Source organism: Mobula hypostoma, chromosome 13, assembly GCF_963921235.1.
Source record: "Mobula hypostoma chromosome 13, sMobHyp1.1, whole genome shotgun sequence".
NCBI lineage: Eukaryota > Metazoa > Chordata > Chondrichthyes > Myliobatiformes > Myliobatidae > Mobula > Mobula hypostoma.
Window position 1 is genome coordinate 96,355,646 of NC_086109.1, and position 26,655 is coordinate 96,382,300.

Here is a 26,655-nt window from a genome sequence, read left to right on the forward strand (position 1 = left end):
GCCACTTCTTTGCCTATTCTCCTAATCTGTCTGTCCTTCTGTAGCCTCTTCTTCCTTAAAGCTACCTGCCCCTCCACCTATCTTTGTATTGCCTGCAAACTTTGCCAACAATCCATCAATTCCATTATCCAAATCATTAACAATACCTTTAAAAAAATCAGTTCCAATGCAGACCCCTGAGGAACACCACTAGTCACCAACAGCCAACCAGAAAAGGCTCCCTACATTCTCAGTCTTTGCTTCCTGCCAGTCAGCCACTGTTTTATCCATGCCACAATCTTGCCTGTGACAACTCGGTTACACAGGTTAGGGTTGGTGGGCTGTGGTCTTGCAACGTTGTCATTAGAAGTGTAGCAGCTCTTGCAGGCTGCCCCCAGCACACCCTTGAACTGTTGTTCATTAGCGTAAAGTGATGCACTTCACTGTATATTGTGATGTAACTGTAACAAAGCTGATCTTTGATAATGTCCAGTTTATTCAAATTATACAGTCAGGAATAAAATAATTTTAAACAATCTTTGCTGACCGGTGGTGTAGTGGCATCTGCACTGGACTTTGAGGTGATTGGTTCCGGGCTCAGATCTGGCTGGCCCCTTGCACACGTTCCATCCGTACTGGTCGAGTGTCAAGCCAGCAACTGAGTCTCATAAAAAACAGACAAATGCCAAGGAAACAGCAAAAAATGCCACCCAATATGCCAGAAGGTGTAAAAAGAAACAAACAATCTTTAATTTTCTATATGAAAATAGTTTATAATTTGTTTAAAAGGACTGAAAATAGTTAATAATTTGTTTAAAAGGACTGATGACCTTGTAAAATGGTATAATTTCTGTTCAATATGATTTATTACTTTGGAATCACAAGAGATTGCAAATGTCAGAAACTGGAGCAGCAGATCATCTGCTGAAAGAACTCAGTGAGCAGCTTCTGTGGGAGGGAAAGAATTGTCAAAACCCTCTCCAACTCAGATCATGGACAATTCCTTTCCTATCACAGAAACAGTTCATCCCACTGAATTCCTCCAGTAGACTGTCTATTGCTCCAATTAGCTTGATGAAATGTTCTGGAGAAAAGTACAGTGGATTCCGGTTAATTTGGCCATCGGCTAATTGGGATAGCTGCTTATTTGGGACAATTCCTACAGAATAAAAACTAATCAAGAAAATTGCCAGGATTCCATTTATTTATTTGAGACACTATGCTGCTTGATTGGGGCAGGAGTCTGCTGCTAAACAGTTTCTAACTAGTGTCAGTCACATGCACGTCGTGTGGCCATTAGACGCTACACCGTGCTTAGAGTAAACAGTTTTTAAATAGCGTTACATGCGTGCTTGTGTTCAAAAAGTAGTGATTTTTGTCACTGATAGTTGCAAGAAATAAGCAGTAAAACAATTCAGAACGGCTTCATTCACTGCGGTTTCAAGCGTTCAAGCTTGGAGATGCCAGAAACAGCCAGGAGTGAAAATGAAACAATTTCACTACTTCAACTAGTTAGGAACTATGAAGGATTTGAAGGTATCAACAATCATTTTGAATGTTACAATGAAAATAAAGATTTAGAAGATACAATGATCAAAAACATTGTTTGAAGGAAGTCCATTATCTGCACGAGATGTCTGAGCTGATTTTGTTCATTTACAGTCAATCAAAAGAACACAGCAGCATACACTGAATGAATTCCCCTGTCAATAACTATTAGGAACTAATGCACAGCTTTATAGTACTGTAGTAGTTTTGGTAGTATTTTAACTTATACTGTATTTTATTTGAATACATAATTTATTACTTAAATGTTTTTTTATACCTTTTTAACTATTTCCATGAAAGTTCAGCAAATTGGGACCACCACTTAATTGTGCCATAATGTATGGGTCCTGATGTGTCCTAATTAACCAGAATCCACTGTGTATACTTTGAGATCCAGTTTGGAGGGTGTGATAGTAAAAGGGACTTCCATCAGGATAAGCCTTTGGCACCTGGTATCAGAAACTATTTTTCTTCAATTGATTTTGGAGGTTGGGAAAAAGCTCTTCCTTCACGTTCAACATCATTTCCATTAACTGATCCATCTCCCACACCCACCATTCCTACTCAATAAGTAAAAATCCCAAATTAGACTCCAGGACACCTGTCCGAAATAACAAGAACCACACAGAAAACAACTGTTTCTTCTCTGTTATCCTCTGAATTTGCCTATCAAAATGTTATGTGCTTCCGTTATATTGTTATATTGCTATGTCGCTGATGTTATATTGCTAAATAATGCCAGTTCATTATGATGCAGATAGCATGGGTATGAGGTTGCTGTCCCTGTGGCCAGCATTGGAATGGAGATCTTGGAACCAATGGATTTACTTCAGTACTGCCTTTATAACTAACCAAAGGTGAAGCAATTGAACAGCATACTCCATGGGCTACTGCTTTATCCGTCATTTCTCTTTTGGTGTCTTTGAGTTTCCACTTTCTAAAACAATGCTGATTTGCTTAACTAAAAAGTTGCATTGCAGTAACTAAAAAGCTCTGAAAAATGTTGAATATGAGTTGTCCACACGTGGCTTTTTCTTCATTCCCTTGGTGGAGGATCTTTCAGTCTTCTTCACATAATGTTTTTACACGATTTATTTTAAAACGGTTCCATATTTGTTTTAGGAGAGCTCACGTGGACCTGAGTTTGAAGCTGATATTCTGCCTTGTTACTGGTATATGAACTGTGGGAACGTACACTGAGGGTACATCATTATGAAGTTTTCGATACCTTTGGGCAGCACAGTAACGTAGCGGTTATCGTCATGCTATTACTGTGCCAGCGACCAGGGTTCAATTCCCACCACTGCCTGTTCAGTCCCTCCCTGTGGTTGTGTGGCCTTCCTCCAGGTGCTCTGGTTTCCTTCCACATTCCAAAGACATACAGGGTGGTGGGTTAACTGTCACAAGGGTGTAATCAGGGGGCGCTGGCTGGTTGGACCGGAAGGGCCAGTTATTATGCTGTATCTCTAAATATAATAAAAATCGTATCCAGTTAGGAAACTGCTCTGCTCTGTAACTTCTGGAGCAAGACAGCAGGGCTTGATAAACTTGTAGCCTTTCTCCCAATGTCTATACTGTAGTTGTTGACAATCATTTCCATTTTTAAAGCAAACCTCCCTCAATACTGGTCTAAATTTATTAAAAGTCAACATGTAAGTTGTTGCATACGGTTGTCTCCTTTAACTTGTCATCTGTGTGTTGCACAGCCAGTTGAAGTCATCAGAATTCCCCCTCTGCCAGGTGAAGGATAGGAGTTTAGAGTCTATATGGACACTGGGCACACAATGATCCGGTCCTCTAGCATTACGCTGATAATCAGAAACATGAAATAGAGGCAGAACATGGTGAAGCCCAATATCTTGTTCATCTTCCACTTGGAGAGACCGATGGAAATGATGACGAAGAGCAGCATCAGGAAGAGGAGTACGATGGCACAGAACAGGCCATTGCTGCTGACCGGAACTGGCTGGAAATGGTTAAAGGTCGTGTACAACAGCCAGGGCACTGGAAGTCTGTCACAGAGAGAACAAACAAATTTGAAAGGTGTGTGGTAGCTGTGACTCAGCATTTGCCCCTGTCTTTATTCAACCCTTGATATCCCTCTAGGCTTCCTTAGGGAGAGTTAGTGCACTGTGGCCATGGTCGGAGACATGGAATGAAGAGCAGACAACACACATGGTATACTCGGCTCTTCAGGTTGGTTATTAATAGAACTGGATAGGTTAGAAAACATTTACTAGTCCTTGGGGTGTTGGAGATGGGGGTAGGACAATGATTAGAATTCAGCATTCTCATCCTCTCGATTTGTCTGAATGTCCTCACCCATCCCTTCTCTGTGTAATGAATGGTTCTCTGTAATTTCCCTATTCGGCAGATCCTTTAGCACGTGCTAGTGAGCTAGGTCAGGTGTGACTGAAGGGATGTTGTCATTCTTATCCAACATTATCCTAAGGTTGAAGGGTAAGGAAGCCTAGGAAACCCTGGATGTCAAAGAGGTTCTGAGGGTTAGATAAAGACTGGGGGAAATCCCAAAGGATGTGTAATTATTATTTTAAATGGAAATGGACAATCAGGGAGAAAAGTAGAGTCTATCAGAAAGAGGCAATGTGCATGAAGCTTCAGGAAAGAGGCGAGATCATCAGATGAAGACACAGAACCTTCTGAAGATCATCTTTCCTCGGTAGACCACGTGCACCTGCCTGTTTGTCTTTGTTCAATGGAGCCCATACCCTGTCAGGAAGGCAAACTACTCAGAGTTTTGAAGGAAATATTGGAAAGTTAGGCACTCGAGGTGTGGGTTTGGATTTCTAAAATGGTCTGCAGGAATGATGAAATGTAGTGTAAAAAGAAGTGCCTTTGTATTGACCCTCACCTCCACCATGTGTGGAATAAGAGACTCACCCAACTGTGATGTCAAAGATGTTGCTTCCCACTGAGCTGGACACGGCCATGTCCCCGAGACCTTTCCGAGCAACTATTACACTGGTGATGAGGTCAGGGATTGAGGTGCCTGCTGCTAGAATGGTTAGGCCCATTATCTCTTCAGAAATCCCAATTGTTTCACCAACCTGAGTGAGAAAGGAGATGACTGTGATCCCAGTGCTCTAACAAACAGGATCAGAAGCTGGTTATTATCACTGACGTACAGTGCTGTGCTGAAGTGTTAATGCACAGGCTTAGCCAGGGTACCGAAGACTTTTGCACAGTACTGTACTTGTCAACTTGGAGCAGAGAGTGAGTTCGTAAATCCGGCGGGAGAAAAGGATGTGGGCACGGTGAGGGTGGAGCCCCACCGGAGAGGTGTGGGACAGGTGGCAGAGAAGGATGGAGTTGGTGCGGGTGCAGACACACCCAGCCCTGACTCCAAACAGCTGGTTTATTGATCATTACAAAATGTCCCTCTGGTGTTTCCCACTCCCTCCCCTCTCCCTTCCCCTTTTCCCAGCCATGATTCCCCTCTCCCTGTCCCCTTCCCATTCTCAGTCCACAACAAAGACCCACATCAGAGTCAGGTTTATCATCACTCACATATTTCATGAATTATTTTGTTGCGAACTCTGTGAAAGCTTCAGGCACACTAGCGATATATATGTGCCTAAGACTTTTGCACAGTAGGTCATGGAATTTGTTTTTATGGTGGCAGTGCATTGCAATACATAAAACCATCATCAATTGCAATAAGGAATCTATATAATAAAAAAAACTAAGTAATTTTGGTGGTGGCAATTGTCAAGCAGAAAAATTAGGGCCATTTAAAAGACATTTAGACAGGCACGTGGGTGTGAGGATAATGGAAGCATATGGACATTGTGCAGACAGCAGATATTTAGTTTAGCTGGCCATTTGATTACTAATTTAATTGGTTCAGCACAGCAATGTGGGCCGGAGGGCCGGTTCCTGTGTGTACTGTTGTGTTCTAATTAGTGCAAAAAGAGAGCATGATTTGTGAGGAAGAATCGATGGGTTGATTGACCATTCAGAAATCTGATGGTGGAGGGGAAGCAGCTTTTCCTAAATCATTGAGGCTCCTGTACCTCTTCCTCGATGGTAGCTACGAGAAGAGGGCGTGTCCTGGGTGATGGGGGTCCTTAATGATGGTTCTGCCTTTTTGAAGATCCAAGAAGTGATGAAATGTTGCCTGAAGTGCAGAGTGTTAGTTGGGTTAAAACCAATGGACTGATCAGGTGAATGGTTTCACCCAGTTGGGCCCTGATGGGTCACAGGTTGGACAATAATTCCCACTGCCGCTGGGAATTTTGGAAAATAGCAATTAAAATTCCCATTGCTTACCACTGGAAGCTGTGCCAACACACCAACACTTACTGACAGCTAGTGATAAGTCAGAAAATCTGCCTTCTACTATTTAAATCTCTGGGGTCCCACCACTGAAAAAGCTGCTGCAGATATGAACCGAGCAAATGAGAACAGAAGATATCGGAGCAAAATGAGGCCATTTGGCCCGTCAAATCTATTCTGCCATTCCATCATGGCTGATTTATTATCCCTCTCAACCCCATTCTCCTGCCTTGTCCCAGTAACCCTTGACAACTTACTAAAAAAGAACCTATCAACCTCTGCTTTAAATATACCAATGACTCGGCCTTCACAGCCACCTCTGGCAATGAATTCCACAGATTCACCACACTCTGGCTAAAGAAATTCCTCCTCATCTCCATTCTCAGTGGACGTTCCTCTATTCTGAGGCTGTGTCCTCTGAACCTAGACTCCCCCACTATAGGAAAAATCCTCCTCACATTCACTCTGTTAGGTTGTTCAATATTCAACAGGTTTCAATGAGAGCTCCTACATTAACCCTTTCATTTCCAGAATCATCTCATGAATCTCCTCTGGATCTTCTCCAATGCCAGCACATCTTTTCCTAGGCATGGGGTCCAAAACTGCTCACAATACTCCAAGCTTGGTCTGACCTATGCCTTATAAATCCTCAGCTTTACATCCTTGCTGTCACCTCAGAGACAGCCTGTACTTTCCAGGATTGTATCCTAAGGAGAGATGTCACATGAAAACTCTCCCAGAGACCGTCTGCATTTAACATCAACAAGAGACAGGAATGCTCTTCCCATTCATTCAGCTCAAATCCTTTAAGGCAAATTCCACTAGTCTACCTTTCACCCAGAGGACTGAAAAAACAAATTATTCACGGATAGTTCATGGATTCAGAGAACCCTACAACACAGAGACAGGCTCTTCAGCCCATCTGGTCTCTGCCAAACTATTATTCTGCCTAGTCCCATCAACCTGCCCCTGGTCCATAGCCCTCCCATCCACGTACTTATCCAGACCTCTCTTAAATGTTGAAATTGAGCCCACGTCCACCACTTCCTGTGGCAGCTCGTTCCACACTCTCACCACCCTTTGAGTGAAGAAGTTCCCCTTAAATGTTCCTCTTAAACAGTTCACCTTTCATAACTTCTGGTTCTAGTCTCAATAACCTCAGGGGAAAATGCCTGCTTGAATTCTCCTATTGTACCCTTCGTAATTCTGCATGCCGCTGTCATATCTGCCTCATTCTCCCACGCTCCAGGGAAAAAGCTCTAATCTATTCAGCCGTTCCCTATAACTTATATACCTATAACTCAAGTCCCAGCAGCATCCTTTGTGCAGTCTTTCAGTCCTATTGATATTTCATTCTGTTGGTAATAATTTTATTCAGCAGAGTACTCTCCCAGTCAGGATGTACTGAGAAGATTTAGACCAGCGGTCCCCAACCACCGGACCGCAAAGCATGTGCTACCGGGCTGTGAGGAAACGATATGAGTCAGCTGCACCTTTCCTCATTCCCTGTCACGCACTGTTGAACTTGAACATAGGGTTGCCAACTGTCCCGTATTTGCCGGGACATCCTGTGTATTGGGCTAAATTAGTTTGTCCCATACAGGTCCGCCCTTGTCCCGTATTTCCCCCGCTAAGGTAGAGCATTCCTATGAAACCTTTCGTGCCGAAATGGCATAAAGCGAAGAAGCAATTACCGTTAATTTATATGGAAAAATTTTTGAGCGTTCCCAGACCCAAAAAATAACTAACAAATCATACCGAATAACACATAAAACCTAAAATAAATAACACTAACATATAGTAAAAGCAGGAATGATATGATAAATACACAGCCTATATAAGGTAGAAATAATGTATGTACAGTATAGTCGGGAAGAAGAAGGCAAAACGGATTTGTGGGGGAAAGAATCGGCACGTACACGCAAGCACAGACAGGTGCCCGCGCGAGGCTTCATAGTCATGGTAGTCTTTCCTGGAGTAGTGTCCCAGGATTTGACTGCTACGTTTGTCCTTTATTCGGGAGTGAGAAAGTTGGCAACCCTACTTGAACACCCGTCAGCCGGTCCGCAAGAATATTGTCAATATTAAAGCGGTCCGCGGTGCAAAAAAGGCTGGGGACCCCTGATTCAGTCACACACATGCCTTAACACAATATAATTGTTTTAATGCTAATTCAAGCTACGTAAATTGCAGCGGTGGGGTCACTCACTGCTTTTAAAATCTGTAATGCAGACTGGTTCTGTTTACGGTGTTGAGTCAACTTTATCAAGTTGAAGTGCTCAGTTGGAGCGCAACACTTCGAGCTGTACTTCACTGGAATTTCTGAGGATTAAGCACCTGGTCACGTAGGATTTCTCTTTCAAGTGTAAACTCAAAGCTGTGCCGAATAGGTTTTATATTCTTGCGTAGTCTACACAACTGTGAATCAAGAAGGTTTTGGGAACTTTGCACCTACCTGGTGGGCCCACCACACCATCAGGTATGAAAATGCACCAATCCACAAAATGGATCCAAAAAATGTACCAATGAAGTACTTCTTTGAAGCCTGTTGGAGAAGGAAACGACACACCATCAATATTCTCTCGTTTGCTGTCTTCAGGAAATATAACCCAAAGAGGGCAGAGCAAAGTAATTCACATATTAGAAAACAATTAACAAATTGATATCGAAGCGTGGAGGCACAAAAGCTGAGATCCTTTGTCAGCACTGGAAAAGAAAGAAGAAGTCAGAATAAGGAGCTGAAGAGAAGGAAAGGGCACAAGTTGCCAAGTGATGGGTGCAAGTCTGGGTGAGCATGCGGTCGAAGAGTCAGAGGGCAGCAGAGATCACAGAGGAGGAGCAGAGAGAGAGAGGCTCTCACTGAACTCCCGATAAAGAGGTTTAATCTTCAGGATGGGTATGCCTCGAAGAGACTTCGTAGTGAAGTCTTCACAGTTTTAAATTATGATGACAGTGAATCATAAACACAAGAGATTGTGCAGTTGCTGGAAATCCAGAGCAACACAAACTACTCAGGAAGCCAGGGAGCATCTATGGAGAGGAATAAACAGTTGACGTTTTAGGCCATCTAAGCCTCTGGTTTAAGGGAGTCCTGCTCAATATTAGGGAAGTTAATGTCACCTACAGTAACTTCAAAACTTTAAACTAATTCTAACAAAGACACAGGAGTCTGGAACTTCCCAGTTTACTTTTAGTGAGACACGCCCGTGTCACGTGGTGGTGTGATAATGTATGCAATTCACGTATTTGTACACATAACCTGTAATGAATTATTTAAATGAACAAGGATGCTTAATTAAACAATATATGTGCAAGATTACTCAAATACTATAGAAATATTAAATACACAACACGCACTGTAACCCTAATTTTTACATCATTCCATCATCCGCCCGCCTGTCTATTCCTCAGTCTCCTCACTGGTCGTTGAGAGGTCTGTACTATCACCCGTCAGAGTGATTGTATCCTTCTTGTTCCCCAGCTCTGCCCATGTTCCTCACTCGATGAGCCCTCCAGTGTGACGTCTCTGGGTACTGCCGTGACATCCTCCTCTTGGATACCCCCTCTATCTTGTCTGAAAGTTCTGAAGCTTGGAATGTTTTGGATTATATGAAGAATTACTTTAATTTCATTTTCTCTGTTTTTAATGATGTTTTTCACAACACAATCAGATTTCATGCTTGTCACATGACCATTGCTAATGACTCACTTTTTCTGTCTCACTTACTGGGTTTCTGACGTCAGGCACTGTTAGCCAGAGTGGAAACACGATGGGGAGAAGACACAGGTACGTGATCTGTTTTCGTCGTGTTTCTGGCCATTCAAGACTTAAAGGTTCATCATCATTGGATTCCTCCTCATCCTCATCTTCATCATCATCGGAATCATCATCACTGTCGTCACTATCATTGTCATCATCGCTGCCGTCAGAACCCCCGTCGCTGCTATCTCCTCCATCATCTTCACCCGTCTGGTCTTCGTTCTACCATCAGAAAGACAAAGGTTCATTCAAAGTGTTTCACCGCACGTTGAGCAGGTTGTGAGTGAAGCTGTGGTTCAGCAGCAGAGCAATGGTAAGTCTGTACTGAATGAGTGTGGTTCCCCAGGGCCAGGGGCTGAACTTACTGTACAAAACTTAACTGATGACAAACACTCACTCAGAAACTGTAAAGTCAAGCTCCACACTAGCAAACAAATGCTGAGTGACTCAAGCACTTTTCTTTATTGGAGAGTGCCTGCCAGCAATCAGCCTCCACCCTCCTGGCGTCTCCACAAACCTCACTGTTTACAGCATCTCAGCACAGTTTTAAATTATGACCTATGTTTCAGACTGCACATTATTAACAAGTGTGACAGGGGGCAGTGCTTCACATCGCCACCCTAGGAATCGACAACTCAATCTCCCCACCATTCTGAGATCCAACGTTTCACATTACTCTCTGGTTACTATCTCTGTGGCCGAACTTGGATCCTCACAACTGACCTCTCCAGATTCAATTCTGTTATTGTCTGGCATTTTATCAAAATGTTTCTGAAAGTCCTCATAAGCTTATCACATACATAACTTTTTCTGCTTTTTCTCAAGAACCTTGGTGCCATGCTAGGCAGGTGTTAGCTGAAGTGCTTCCACTTGCCTCTCAATTAAATCATCCCTGTGATGGTGTCCAACCAGTCTGTCTATTGAATCCTCACCCATCTTTACAGAGTGCCCTTTCAAAATAGTGCAGGCAATCAAACCAGGCTCAGCGAAAATGTGTGCAGAAAGTTCTGGGACATAGAACATGGAAAACTAGAGCACAGCTCAGGCTCTTCGGCCCACAATGTTGTGTCAACATTTTAAGCTACTGTATTACAAGATCAATCTAGCCCTTTCCTCCTACATAACCCTCCATTTTTCTATCATCCATATGCCTATCTGAGAGTTTCTTAAGTGTCACGAATGGATCTGCCTCTATCACCAACCCTGGCAACAAATTCCACCCACCCACCACCCTCTGTGTTTAAAATTAAACAACCCGCCTCTGACATCCCCCCTACACTTTCCTCCAGTCACCTTAAAATTATGCCCTCTTATAACCAACACAATAGGAATTCTGCAGATGCTGGAAATTCAAGCAACACACATCAAAGTTGCTGGTGAACGCAGCAGGCCAGGCAGCATCTCTAGGAAGAGGTACGGTCGACGTTTCAGGCCGAGACCCTTCGTCAGGACTAACTGAAGGACAAGTTAGTAAGAGATTTGAAAGTGGGAGGGGGAGGGGGAGATCCGAAATGATAGGAGAAGAAAGGAGGGGGAGGGATGGAGCCAAGAGCTGGACGGGTGATTGGCAAAAGGGATACGAGGCTGGAGAAGGGAGGGGATCATGGAACGGGAAACCTGGGGAGAAAGAGAAGGGGGGAGGGGAGCCCGGAGGGTGGAGAGCAGGCAAGGAGTTATAGTGAGAGGGACAGAGGGAGAAAAAAGAGAGAGGGAGAAAAAAAGGGGGGGGGAAATACATATAAAATAAATAAATAAGGGATGGGGTATGAAGGGGAGGAGGGGCATTAACGGAAGTTAGAGAAGTCAATGTTCATGCCATCAAGTTGGAGGCTACCCAGACGGAATATAAGGTGTTGTTCCTCCAACCTGAGTGTGGCTTCATCTTGACAGTAGAGGAGGCCATGGATAGATATATCAGAATGGGAATGGGACGTGGACTTAAAATGTGTGGCCACTGGGAGATCCTGCTTTCTCTGGCAGACAGAGCATAGGTGTTCAGCAAAACGATCTCCCAGTCTGCGTCGGGTCTCGCCAATATATAGAAGGCCACATCGGGAGTACCGGACACAGTATATCACCCCAGCCTACTCACAGGTGAAGTGTTGCCTCACCTGGAAGGACTGTTTGGGGCCCTGAATGGTGGTAAGGGAGGAAGTGTAAGGGCATGTGTAGCACTTGTTCCGCTTACAAGGATAAGTTCCAGGAGGGAGATCAGTGGGGAGGGATGGGGGGGGACGAATGGACAAGGGAGCCGCGTAGGGAGCAATCCCTGCGGAAAGCAGAGGGGGGGGAGGGAAAGATGTGCTTAGTGGTGGGATCCCGTTGGAGGTGGCGGAAGTTACAGAGAATTATATGTTGGACCCGGAGACCGGTGGGGTGGTAGGTGAGGACAAGGGGAACTCTACTCCTAGTGGGGTGGCGGGAGGATGGAGTGAGAGCAGATGTGCGTGAAATGGGGGAGATGCGTTGGAGAGCAGAGTTGATGCTGGAGGAAGGGAAGCCCCTTTCTTTAAAAAAGGAGGACATCTCCTTCGTCCTGGAATGAAAAGCCTCATCCTGAGAGCAGATGCGGCGGAGACGGAGGAATTGCGAGAAGGGGATGGCATTTTTGCAAGAGACAGGGTGGGAGGAGGAATAGTCCAGATAGCTATGAGAGTCAGTAGGTTTATAGTAGACATCAGTAGATAAGCTGTCTCCAGAGACAGAGACAGAAAGATCTAGAAAGGGGAGGGAGGTGTCAGAAATGGACCAGGTAAACTTGAGGGCAGGGTGAAAGTTGGAGGCAAAGTTAAGCATCAACTGTACCTCTTCCTATAGATGCTGCCTGGCCTGCTGCATTCACCAGCATTTTTTGTGTGTGTTGCTTGAATTTCCAGCATCTGCAGATTTCCTCATGTCTGCCATGCTAACCTAGGCAACCTTCTGCTGAATCTCATTCACACTCTCTCTAAAGCTTCCACATCTTTCCTATCATGAGGTCAGAACTGAACACAATATTCCAGACACGGTCTAACCAGGGCTTTATCGAGCGGCAACATTACCTCACGCCCTTTGAACTCAATCTCCTGACTAACGAAGGTCAACACACCACACTCCTTCTTAATCACCCTATCAACTTGTATCACACAGAATGTTGGAGGAACTCGGCAGGCCAGGCAGCATCCATGGAAAGAGTACAGCTGACTTTTTGGGCCAAAAAACCTTCTTGGCCAAAACATCGACTATGCTCTCTTCCATAGAGGCTGCCTGGCCTGCTGAGTTCCTCCAACATTTTGTGTGTGTTGCTCAGATCTCCAGCATCTGCAGATTTTCTCTTGTTTGTGATTGGCTATCAACTTGCACAGCAACTTTGAGGGATCAGTGGACTTGGACTCCAAAATCCTCCTCTTCCTCCACACTGTGACGAATTCTACCACTAACCTTTTACTCTGCCTTCCACTTTGACCTTTCAAAGTGAATCACTTGGTACTTTCCTGGAGTGAACTCCCATCTGTCTCCTGTCAATGTCCCGCTGGAAGCTCAGAACTGCGAGGGTACAGAGCCCACACTGACCTGTCCCAGTAACGCTGCCCTCACCACCCTCCCCTCCCATTGCGTGCTGCCTTCCAGCTGCTAAGCCAAACAGGCGGAATGAACAAGAAGCCAGGGATGACGTACAGGGTCCTGGCTGGGGTTGGCATCGTCCTTGTCTCCAGGTGGCGATGTGGCCGCTGGCTCGGATGGGGGTGTCACTTGGACGTTCACCGTGTTCGGGAGATCTGTCTTCTCTGTCTCTCCACCTGAAACAGAAGGTACAGGAACCTTCAAGGCCGCATCGCTCTGCATGGTACAAAATGACATCTTACCTCAGCAGCAGAGTTTTATTCTGGTTCACTCCTTGCAAAGATTTAACCTAATAAACAAAAACTAAAAATTAAGAGTTGGTTTCGGTGAACCTGGTTCACCAGCTCAGGGAGCTACCCTCATACATGGACTGACCAAGTGTGACTCCAGTCTCTTGCCAATTACCCCACTCTGAGACAATCCAGCAGGGCGTTCGGTAACGCCATCCTCCAACTCCGCTGGACAGTCACTGTAGTTCCCAACTACAATTTGACTTCAGAATAAAATTCTCTGTCTGAAATTCATCATGGCTGCTCCTGCATCCCACTCAACCCCACACACCTGCCTTCTCACCAGATCCTTTGATGCCCTGACCAATCAGGAAACGATCAATTTCTGTCTTAAATATACCCACGGACTTGTCCTCCACCACAGCCTGTGCCAGAGCATTCCACAGATTTGCTACTCTCTGGCTAAAAAAATTCCTCCTTACCTCTGTTCTAAAAGGTCGCCCCTCAGTTTTGAGGCTGTGCCCTCTAGTTCTGGATACCCCCACCAGAGGAAACATCCTCTCCACATCCACTTTATCTTAACACTCGGTAGGTTTCATTGAAATCCCCCCCACATTCTTCTAAATTCCAGTGAGTACAGGCCCAAAGCTGCCAAACACTCCTCATATGTTAACCCCTTCATTCCCAGAATCATCCGCGTGAACCTCCTCGGGACTCTCTCCAATGACAACACATCCTTTCTGAGATATGGGGCCCAAAACTGTTGACAATACTCCAAGTGCAGCCTGACTAGTGTCTTATAAAGCCTCAGCATTATCTCCTTGTTTTTATATTCTATTCCACTTGAAATAAATGCCAACATTGCATTTGCCGCTTTTAGCACAGACTCCAACTGTAAATTAACCTTCTGGGAGTCTTGCATGAGGACTCCTAAGCCCCTCTGCACCTCTGATGTTTGAACCTTCTCCCCATTTAAACAATAATCTGCACTATTGTTCCTTTTACCAAAATGCATCATCATACACTTCCCGACACTGCATTCCATCTGCCCCTTTTTTGTCCATTCTTCCAATTTGTCAGAGTCCTGCTGCAATCGCATTGCTTCCTCAGCACTACCTACCCCTCCACCTATCTTCATCTCATCCGTAGACTTTGCCACAAAGCCATCAATTCCATTATCCAAATTATTGACAAGCAATCTGAAAAGTAGCGGTCCCAATACTGACCCCTGAGGAACACCACTAGTCACTGGCAGCCAATTGGTAAAGGTTCCTTTATTCCCACTCGCTGCCTCCTGCCTGTCAGCCATTCCTCTGTCCATGCCAGTATCTTTCCTGTAACACCAGAGGATTTCATCCTCATGTGTGACACCTTATCAAGTGCTTTCTGAAAATCCGAGTAAATGACATCCACTCCCTCTCTCTTGTCCACCCTGCTTGTTACTTCTTTGAAAAACTCTAAAAGATTTGTCAGGCAAGATTTCCCTTTACAGAAATCATGGTGACTTCGACTTATTTTATCATTAGGCTCCAAGTACTTCAAAACCTCATCCTTAATAATAGACTCCAACACTTTCCCAACCACTGAGGTTAGGCTAACTGGCCTATAATTTCCTTTATTTTGCTTTCCTCCGTTTTCAAAGAGTGGAGTGACATCTGCCACTTCTCAGGCCACTTCTGCATCCTATCAATGTTCCACTGTAACCTCTGATATCCCTCCAGACTATCCACAACACCCCCAACCTTTGTGTCATCAGCAAACCTACTAACTCGCCCTTCTACTTCTTCATCTAGGTCGTTTATAAAAATCACAAAGAGGAGGGGGCCTGCGGAACATCACTGGTCACCAACCTCCATGCAGAATACAAACCATCTCCAACCACCCTTTGCTTTCTGTGGGTAACTCAATTCTGGATCCACAAAGCAAGGTCTCCTTGGATCCCATGCCTCTTTACTTTCTGAAGGAGCCTTGCATGAGGAACCTTATCAAATGCCTTACTGAAATCCATATACACTACAGCTACTGCTCTACTTTCATCAATGTGTTTTGTTACTTCCTCAAAGAATTCAATCAGGTTCATAAGGCATGACCTGCCCTTGACAAAACCATGCTGACTATGCCTAATCAGATTATGTCTCTCCAAATGCTCATAAATCCTGCCTCTCAGGATCTTCTCCAACAACTTGCCCACCGCTGAAGTCAGACTCACTGGTCTATAATTTCCTGGGTTATCTCTCCTCCTGTTCTTGAACAAGGGAACAACATTTGCAACCCTCCAACGCTCTGGTACTTCTCCCATCCTTATTGATGACACAAAGATCATCGCCAGAGGCTCAGCAATCTCCTCCCTCGCACCCACAGTAGCCTGGGTTTTATCTCATCCAGTCCCGGTGAGTTATCTAACTTAATGCTTTTCAATAGTTCCAGCACATCCTCTTTCTTAATGTCTATATGCTCAAGCTTTTCAGTCCACTGTAAGTGATCGCTACAATCACCAAGATCCTTTACCCTGGTGAATACTGAAGCAAAGTATTCATTAACTGCCTCCACTACCTTCTCTGACTCCGTGCACACGTTTCCACTCTCACTCCTGATTGGTCCTGTTCTCACACTGCTCATCCTCTTGCTCTTCACATACTTGTAGAATGCCTTGGGGTTTTCCTTAATCCTCCTCACCAAGGCCTTCTCATGGCCCCTTCTAGCTCTCTTAATTCCATTCTTAAGTTCCTTCCCAGAAACCTTCTAATTTTCTAGAGCTCTAATAGTACCTTGTTTCTTGAACCTTTTGTAAGCTTTTCTCTTCTCCCTATAACCTTTAACGCTGTTACTAATCAAGAACCTATCTACCTCTGCTTTAAAGCTACCCAATATCTTGGGTTCCACAGTCATCAGCAGCGATGAATTTCACAGATTCATCACCCTTTGGCCAAAGAAATTCCTCTTCATCTCTGTTGTGAAGGCACCTCCTTTTCTGAGGCTGCGTCCTCTGGTCTTAGACTCCCCCACTATTGGAGAGTCTCGGACCAGAGGACACGGCCTCAAAACCATCCTCTCTGTATCCACTTTCAATATTCAATAGGTTTCAGAGAGATTCTCCTCCCCCTTCATCCTTCTAAACTTCTTTCAGTATAGGCCCAGAGCCTTCAAATGCTCCTCACATGTTAACCCTTTCATTCCTGGGCTCAGTCTCAAACCTCCTCTGGATCCTCTCCAGTGCTGGTCATCTTTTCTCAGGCATGGGGCCCCATAACTCCAATGACAGGAGGGAAGCTCCAGAAAATTCCTCTTGTACCCCAAGTTGATTGAGACTACTGTTGGAGGTTGGGCATTCTTTCTCTCCTAAGATTCGTTCTACTAACTTCCAGTGGTGCTAAGGAATCGGATTGTGCAGGAGGATGGCAGAGTCACCTGTGAGACTTGCAATCCGGCAGCTTCAGGAGGAAGTTTGGGAACATTGTTACTGCACCCAGGGTTATGGAGCAATGATAAACTACGGCAATGGTGAGACTGGAGGCAGGCGGATGAATCGTTGCTCCCAACTCATCTTGCAAACAATGTAGAAAGGCCAGCTGCCACTGGATAGGGGAATGAGGAAGTGCACATACTTGCCTGCCTGACATTAATCACTGATCACTGAGATAAAGAAAAACAGCAGCTTCTGGCAGCTTTACAAAAGTAAAAGCAGGAGAGGTCCAGCAGAAGTAAACGAAGTAGATATCAGTAATGTTGAACGAGAACGGAGAAAATTTACAAGGACGTTGCTGGGGCTTGAGGACCTGAGTTACAGGGAAAGATTAAACAGGTTTGGTCCATGATGCGGTGCCAATATTTTAACCCACTCCAAGATCAAATCTAACCCCTCCCTCCCACATAGCTCTCTGTCTGTCTTTCATCCATGTGCCCATCTGAGTTTCTTAAACATCCCAAATGTATCTGCCTCTACCACCAAACCTGGCAGTGTGCTCTACGCACCCACCACTCTGTGTTTAAAAAAACCACCTCTGATGCCCCCCCAGACTTTCCGCCAATCACCTTAAAATTATGCCCCCTTGTATTAGCTATTTCCCCCTGGGATGAAGTCTCTGGCTCCACACTCCTTAAAAGTCTCTTCATCTTGTACACCTCTAACAAGTCACTTTTCATCCTCCTTCGCTGCAAAGAGAAAAGCCCCAGCTCACTCAGCTTATCCTTGTATGACATGCTGTCGAATCCAGGCAGCATTCTGATAAATCTTTGCATCTTCTCTAAAGCTTCACATTCTTCCTTTGACTCCCTCACTAATCAAGAACCTGTCAATCTCTGCTTTAAATATACCCACCGACTTGACCTTCACAGCCATCTGTGGCAATGAATTCCACAGATTCACCACCCTCTGGCTAAAGAAATTCCTCCTCATCTCTGTTCTAAATGGATGTCTCTCTAATCTGAAGCTGTGCCCTCTGGTCTTGGACTTCCCCACTACAGGAAATATTCTCTCCATGTATACTCTATCTAGGCCTTTCAGTATCCTATAGGCTTCGAGGAGATCCCCCCCCACCGCCGCCGCCCCCCGCCGGTCTTCTAAACTCCAGCAAGTACTGGCTCAGAGTCATCAAACGGGCCTTACATGTTCCATCAGAGTCTTTTTACCCTTGTGGTTTCTTAACTCTACCCATAAGGATTCTACATCTTCTGATCCTATCCTTTCAAAGGATTTAATTTCATTTTTTACCCACAGAGCCACACCGCCCCCTCTGCCTTCCTGCCTGTCCTCTCAATACAATGCGTATCCTTGGTCATTAAGCTCCCAACTATAATCTTCTTTCAGCATTGATTCAGTGATGCCCACAACATCATACCTGCCAATCTGTAACTGTGCTGCAAGTCCATCGACCTTATTCTGGAAACTGCGCACATTCAAATATAACACCTTCAGTCCTGTATTCACCCTTCTTGATTTTGTCCACCCTTTACATTGCACTAACTGCTTCGTCTCCTTCTCCTGGGGGTCACCCATCTGCTATCTGAAGCTTGCACTCTGACCACCCAGTTCCTTGATCTTATCAGCCAGGAGCTGAGCTTGGGTGCACTTCCTGCAGATGAGGTCATCAGGAAGACTATCAGGTGCCCTGCAATTCCACACCTTTCAGGGGGAGCATTCCACTGCCTAGACTTGTTATCGCTTTGCCTCTAAATTTTTAAGCTTAGAGTCTACAACCAACTAAATGACTCCAAACGACTCAACACCTTTATCCTCTGACTGTTCTCACTGAAGCCTGTTGAGCCAAAGCCTGACCACTCTAACATTGGCCCACTCCCACAGTGGCTGCTCCCACAATTTGACCATCTGATCTTTATAAGTTGATCAAAAGGTCTGCAGAGAACATGAAATGATATTTAAAAGTGTTTTCAAAATTAACGTAAAAAGTCTCTGCAATTTTCTTAAAAGCTGGAGAGGCAAGGATATTGTGTCCCATTAAAATCTAACACATATGCAGAAACCCAGCATGGATTCAGAAAGGGGAAATCATGTTTTACTAATATGCTGGAGTTCTGTGAAAAGGCAACCAAAATTTATGATAAAAATAGAGCAGTTGATATCATTTACCTGAACTTTTAGAATGCTTTTGACAAGATACCCCACAAGATGTTATTAATCAAATGACAGGAGATAGGGATTCAGGGTAAGTTGTGCAAATGGGTGCAGGATTGGCTCAAAAATAGAAAACATCGAGTTATGGTTAGAGGATCATTTTTATTCCTGGAAGATGTTAAGAGTGGGGTTCTGCAGGGATCGGTTTCGGGGCTGCTGCTGTTTTCAATTTACATTAATGATTTGGATAAGCACATAACAAATAAACGAGTAAAGTTTGCCAATGACACAAAATTAGGGGGACGAACTAATAACATTCAGGCAGCAGAATCAATACAGTTAGATCTAAACAAAATCCAGATGTGGGTAGCTAAATAGCCGATGAAATTTAATGTAGGTAAATTTAAGGTGTTACACATAGGAAGTAGAAATATTAGATATAAATATACAGTGGGGGGGTGTTGAGTTAGAAAGTGCACTGTTTGAGAAGGATTTGGGCATCGTGATAGACATCATTATCAACATCTAGACAATGCACAGAAGCGATTAGGAAGGCTAATAGAATGATTGTATATAATCGCTCAGTGGAGTTCAAGTCAAGAGACGTTCTCCTTAAGCTATATAATCCGCTTGTGAGGCCACACCTTGGGTATTGTGTAAATTTTGGTCTCCATGTTTTGTGAGAGATGTGAAGGGCCTGGAGAGAGTTCAGAGAACAGCAGTGGGACTCATTCCAGGTCTGCAGGGTATGAGTTATGAAAAAAGATTGAAGGAATTAAATCTTTTTAGCCTGAGTAGATGTAGAATGTGAGGAGAGATGATAGAAGTGTTCAAAATCATTAAGGGTATAAGTAAGGTGGATGCCAACTGTAACTTCAAAAATTAATCCATCAGCGAGGACACGGGGCCATAGATGGAGACTGGTTAAAGGGAGATTTCAGACTAACGTCAGGATGCATTTCTTTATACAGCGAGTTGTGGACTGACACATTGTCCAAACTATCTAGCTGTGTGGTTGAGAGGAGTGCGTAGAGACTTTTAAATCTAAACTCGATAGTTATTTCAGCATACTTGAAATTTGGCAAGCTTTGTTGTGCCGAATGGCCTGCTCTTGTCAAAAACTTTCTAGCGTTCTAATGTTGCAAATGGACGTAAGAAAATGGTGGACATTGAATAATTACATCATGTCTGTCTTTAAAGTTGAGACAGGAATTCTAAAGAGAAAGGGTCTTGGTTCCTTAACTGTTCCTAGGAGGGTATATCCTAACCACATACCAATGTCATCTCATGCCTCCTCTTTTTGACCCCCGCTCCCGATATCTTCTACAAGCCAGTGTTTTATTTGTGTGCATGTTGCAGTTCAAGCTAATTTGATGTTAATTGGCAACCAGCGATCTCCCAGAGACAGTTGTTTGGGGAATATCAGATTCACAGGTGATCGGTGTCCTCTGGACTGGCCCTGAGACTGGACTGTGGCCTTCACTGGAACAAAGCGGGAGCTGACCCAGAAACCCCTGAAGCACATAGCCCACTGAGAAAAGTTTGAATAAAATGCTTTTTATTTTGTTGTTTAAAGTTCAGAAGAATGGGGTGGGGGGAGGGATCTCATTGACCTATTGAACATTGAAAGGCCTAATCAGGGGTCCCCAGCCTTTTTAATGAATGAACCATTAAATAAAGAGTCCGTGGACCCAGGGTGGGAATCCCTGGCCTGGATAGAGTGGACATGGAGAAGGTGTTTCCTAGAGCGCAGGAGTTCAGGACCAGAGGGCACAGCCTCAGAATGGAGGGACATCATTTTAGAACAGACATGAGAAGGATTTTTTTTTAGCCAGAGGGTGGTGAATCTGTGGAATTCATTGTCACGGACGGCTGTGGAGGCCAAGTCATTGGGTATGTTTACAGCAGGGGTTAATAGGCTGTTGATTAGTCAGGGTGTCAAAGGTCACAGGGAGAAGGCAGGAGAGGGATAAATCAGCCATGATGGAATGGGGGAGCAGACTTGATGGGCTGAATGGCCTAATTCTGTGCCTATATTTTATAGTCTCTCATGGTCTTTTTGCCTCAAGCCTCTGCCAGACAGTACATTGCTGGCAGTTGCCTTGGGTTTGCTCTCTGTTTGCATCTGAAACAATGTTTGGAGTTCTGTGTCCTCAACATTCACTAACCAGTGACAGGATTGAGGTTGTACTGCCTCAGTTTGTAGCTTTTCTATTTAATCTCCCCGGTGCTACACCGTCACTTGTCACCGGATGGTAAACTGCAGGAACTCCAGAAGCCAAGAGAAATGAGGGACAAAGGAATGAAATCTGACGTCAGCACTCCTATGCCATTGCAGGAAATGCAACTCTGCAGCCTTGCAGTGTCTGGTTGAGATGCAGCACTGCACCCTTGCAGTGTCTGGTTGAGATGATGCTTCCACAGCTACCAGGCAGGAGAGCTGGGGCGTTTTAGACTTTAAGTTACAGGAGTCAACGTTCAGTGAGTTCTGTGTGATTGTACCTGACAGCCTAGTGTGACTGCAGTTCCTCGAAAGCCACTGTAAATAGTCCTCAGCTCAACAGAGACAAGCGGAGAGGTCAGAACCCAAGGGGTGTGGGTCTAGGGGCAGTGGTAGAATCACTGGAGGGGTGATGAATGGGAGAATTTTCACCCATAAGTCACAGGAGTAGAATTAGGCCATTCGGCCCATCGAGTCTACTCCATTCCATCATGGCTGGTTTATTTTTCCTTCTGCCTTCTCCCAGTAACCTTTGACACCCAACCTTTTGAGGAAACTATCAACTTTTGCTCCCAGAGGGAATGGATGAGACGAAAGTGGAGACAGGCCCTCATCACACGTGAACTTGAAGAGCTGTGCCCTGCAGTGATACAGAGCCCATGCTGGGAGGTGACCGTAAGTTGTGTGGCTTTTTCTCAAAAGCATACTACGATGGGTCGAATGGTCTCTGTGTCACGTGTACCTTCCAGGCCAATTCACCAGAGGTTCTGGGTCACGAGGAGCAAGTGGCTGGTGGAGGTATTGTGTCCGGAAGAGGGTGGCGAAGCAGAGGGAGAGCTCAGAAGCATAAACGATCCTCGCAGTGAGGGAGCCATGATGTCTGCCCGGTGTGTGAGCAGTGCCGCCGAGCAGAACGTGACATCAGACAGAGTCCACACGGACCCCGAGGCACCCTTCATTCCAGCAGATTCCAGCAGATTCCTACAGATGTAGTGTGGGGATCTCTCTGACCGGTTGTATCATCGTCCTGGACAGGGGAGCCACTGGAGAAATCTGACAAGGGTTGTAAAGTCAGCCTCCCCATCAGCCTCCCTGGCATCGAGAACACCTTCAATGCCTCAACACGGCGGCATCCATCATTAAAGATCTGCATCGCCCCGGATGTGCTCTCTTTTTATTGTTACCATCAGGAAGACTTTGTTTCTCTTATTGTATTACTTATTTAATTAAACGGTTTAAATATATATATATATATATATATATACTTACTGTAATTTAGTTTGTAGTTATTGTATATTGCACTGTACTGTGGCCGAATAACAACTAATTTTACGACAAATGCCAGTGGTATTAAACCTGATTCTGAAATTAAATATTTAGTGGAAAAAGAGAACTGAGTAGTAAGGTGGTGTCCATGGGTTCAATGTCCATTTGGGAATTGGATGGCAGAGGGGAAGAAGCTGTTCCTGAATCGCTGAGCGTGTGCCTTCAGGCTCCTGTAGCTCCTCCCGGATGGTGACGGTGAGAAGGCAGCATGGTGATGGGGGTCCTTAATGATAGATGCCGCCGTTTTGAGGGCATCGCTCCATGAAGGTGTCCTGGCTGCTGGGGAGGCGAGTGTCCATGGTGAGTTTAAAACTTTCAGCTGCTTTTTCCGATCCTGTGCAGTTCCCCTCCAGACCAGGCATTGATGCAAACAGTCAGAACACTCTCCACTGTGCATCTGTAGAAATCTAGTGACACCAAATCTCCTCAAATGCAATTATATATATAATTATTTAATAATTTGACAAATATTTGATATAAATAGTGTGTATTTCTTATTGTAATTTACAATTTTTATTCTGTATTGCAATGTACTGCTGCTGTATAACAACACATTTCACCACATGGACAGGGTAGAAAGTTTAAAAAGGAGACCACCCTATACAGCGGGCAGCGGAGTGAGTGGCAGCAGAGTGTAGGGCCTTGGCTCAATGGGCTTCGGCGGTAACGGGAAGAGGGGAGAGCGTGGCACCAACTCTTATTTTTCCCCTTTGGCGAATCGGCCCGGACAGACAGAGGAACAGCAGGGATCACACAGCTAACGGTTTATAAAGTTTGTGTGTTTGGCAAGATAAGTGGGTGAGTAGACTTATTTTTCCTTGTTTCATTCTTGTAGAATTAGGTAGCATGCCTGCAGGGTTAGTGCTTTGTTCACGGTGTCAGATGTGGGAATCCTGGGAGACCTCCAGCCTCCCTGATGGCCACATCTGCGCCAGGTGCACCGAGATGCAGCTCCTCAGAGACCGTGTTAGGGATCTGGAGCTGCAGCTTGATGACCTACTGCTTATCAGGGAATGTGAAGAGGTGATAGACAGGAGCTACAGGCAGGTAGTCATCCCTAGGCTATAGGGGTCAGAAAACTGGGTGACTGTCAGGAGAGGGAAGGAAAATGCCCGGATAGTGGTGAGCACCCCTGTGGCTGTCCCCCTCAGCAACAAGTATCTTGTTCTGGATGCTGTTGAGGCGGATGACCTGACAGGGATCGCCCACGGTGACCGGGTCTCTGGCACTGAGCCTGGCGCTGTTGTGCAAGAGGGAAGGAGAGAGAAGAGGAATGCGGTAGTCATAGGGGATTCCATAGTCAGGGGAACATACAGGAGATTCTGTGAGCCTGACAGAGATAACCACATGGTGTGTTGCCTCCCAGGTGCCAGGGTACGGGATGTCTCGGATCGGGTCCAGAATATTCTGAAGGGAGAGGGCGAGCAGCCAGTTGTCTTGGTACATGTTGGTACCAATGACATAGATAGGAGAAGGGAGGAGGTCCTGAGGAGAGATTCCTGGGAGTTAGGAAGGAAGCTAAGAAGCAGGACCTCCAGGGTAGTAATCTCGGGATTGCTACCTGTGCCACGTGCTAGCAAGGGCAAGAATAGTAGGACCAGGCAGATGAATGCGTGGCTGAGAGGCTGGTGCAGGGGGCAGGGCTTCAGATTCTTGGATCATTGGGATCTCTTCTGGGGGAAGTATGATCTGTTCAAAATGGACGGGTTACACCTGAACCTGAAGGGGACCAGTATCCTGGCGGGAAAGTTTAATAGAGCTGTTAGGGAGGATTTAAACTAATTTGGCAGGGGGATGGGAACCAGAGTGATAGAGCAGAGGAGGGGAAAATCAGAAATAAATCTAAGATAGTGAGCAGTAAAGATGTCAGGAAAGACAGGCAGGTGACAGGGCAGATTTGCAGCCACTGGGGTGAGCTGCAGTGCAATCAAAGCAACAAGTACCAAATACTGGTCTTAAGGTGTTGTACTTAAATGCACGCAGCATTAGGAATAAGGCGGATGATCTTGTCGTACAGCTACAGATTGGCAGGTATGATATTGTGGCCATCACTGAGACGTGGCTAAAGGATGCATTTCTCTGGGAGCTGAACGTCCAAGGATACATGGTGTATCGGAAGGATAGGAAGGTAGGCAGAGGGGGAGGCATGGCTTTATTGGTAAGAAGTGATATTAAATCATTAGAGAGAGGTGATATAGGATCGGAAGGTGCAGAATCTTTATGGGTTGAAGAAATCGCAGAGGTAAAAGGACCCTGTTGGCAGTTATTTATAGGCCTCCTAACAGCTGCAGTGATGTGGACTACAAATTACAACAGGAAATAGAAAAGGCTTGTCAGAAGGGCAGTGTTATGATAATTGTGGGGGATTTTAACATGCGAGTGCATTGGGAAAATCAGGTCAGCACTGGATCTCATGAGAGAAAATTTGTAGAATGTCTGCGAGATGGCTTTTTAGAACAGCTTGTTGTTGAGCCCACTAGGGGATCGGCTGTACTGGATTGGGTATTGTGTAATGAACCGGAGGTGATTAGGGAGATTGAGGTGAAGGAACCCTTAGGAGGCAGTGATCATAACATGATTGCATTCACTTTGAAATTTGAGAAAGAGAAGCCGAAATCTGATGTGTCGGTATTTCAGTGGAGTAAAGGAAATTACAGTGGCATGAGAGAGGAACTGGCCAAAGTTGTCTGGAAAGGGACACTGGCAGGAAAGATGGCAGAGCAGCAGTGGCTGAAGTTTATGCGAGAAGTGAGGAAGATGCAAGACAGGTATATTCCAAAAAAGAAGAAATTTTCCAATGGAAAAAGGATGCAACCGTAGCTGACAAGAGAAGTCAAAGCCAAAGTTAAAGCAAAGGAGAGGGCATACAAGGAAGCAAAAATTAGTGGGAAGACAGAGGATTGGGAAGTTTTTAAAAGCTTACAAAAGGAAACTAAGAAGGTCATTAAGAGGGAAAAGATGAACTATGAAAGGAAGCTAGCAAATAATATCACAGAGGATACTAAAAGCTTTTTCAAGTATTGTAAAGAGTAAAAGACAGGTGAGAGTAGATATAGGACCGATAGAAAATGATGCTGGAGAAATTGTAATGGGAGATAAGGAGATGGCGGAGGAACCGAACGAATATTTTGCATCAGTCTTCACTGAGGAAAACATCAGCAGTATACCGGACACTCAAGGGTGTCAGGGAAGAGAAGAGTGCGCAGTCACAATTACGACAGAGAAAGTACTCAGGAAGCTGAATAGTCTAAGGGTAGATAAATCTCCCAGACCAGATGGAATGCACCCGCGTGTTCTGAAGGAAGTAGCTGTGGAGATTGCGGAGGCATTAGCAATGATCTTTCAAAAGTCAATAGATTCTGGTATGGTTCTGGAGGACTGGAAGATTACAAATGTCACTCCGCTATTTAAGAAGGGGGCAAGGAAGCAAAAAGGAAATTATAGACCTGTTAGCTTGAGGTCGGTGGTTGGGAAGTTGTTGGAGTCGATTGTCAAGGATGAGGTTACAGAGTATCTGGAGGCATATGACAAGATAGGCAGAACTCAGCATGGTTTCCTTAAAGGAAAATCCTGCCTTACAAACCTATTGCAATTTTTTGAGGAAATTACCAGTAGGCTAGACAAGGGAGATGTAGTGGATGTTGTATATTTGGTTTTCAGAAGGCCTTTGACAAGGTGCCACACATGAGGCTGCTTAACAAGATAAGAGCCCATGGAATTACAGGAAAGTTACATACGTGGATAGAGCGTTGGCTGATTGGCAGGAAACAGAGAGTGGGAATAAAGGGATCCTATTCTGGTTGGCTGCCGGTTACCAGTGGTGTTCCACAGGGGTCTGTGTTGGGGCCGCTTCTTTTTACGTTGTACATCAACGATTTGGATTATGGAATAGATGGCTTTGTGGCTAAGTTTGCTGACGATACGAATATAGGTGGAGGGGCCGGTAGTGCTGAGGAAACGGAGAGTCTGCAGAGAGACTTGGATAGATTGGAAGAACGGGCAGAGAAGTGGCAAATGAAATATAGTGTTGGAAAGTGTATGGTTATGCACTTCGGCAGAAGAAATAAATGGGCAGACTATTATTTAAATGAGGAGAGAATTCAAAGTTCTGAGATGCAAC

General features: G+C 44.9%; 1 protein-coding gene across 1 annotated transcript in view; it reads right to left on the reverse strand.

The window, feature by feature from the left end:
• Nucleotides 1-575: 575 nt before the first annotated feature.
• The window catches only part of slc24a1 (solute carrier family 24 member 1), a 53,443-nt gene continuing 27,363 nt past the window's right edge, over nt 576-26,655 (reverse strand). The window contains exons 7-11 of the mRNA XM_063065105.1: nt 13,241-13,362; nt 9,551-9,805; nt 8,279-8,368; nt 4,429-4,595; nt 576-3,539 (exon numbers count right to left, since the gene is read on the reverse strand). Coding sequence (XP_062921175.1) covers nt 3,290-3,539; nt 4,429-4,595; nt 8,279-8,368; nt 9,551-9,805; nt 13,241-13,362 — 884 coding nt within the window. The 3' untranslated portion in view covers nt 576-3,289. The remainder of the gene's footprint in view (nt 3,540-4,428; nt 4,596-8,278; nt 8,369-9,550; nt 9,806-13,240; nt 13,363-26,655) is intronic.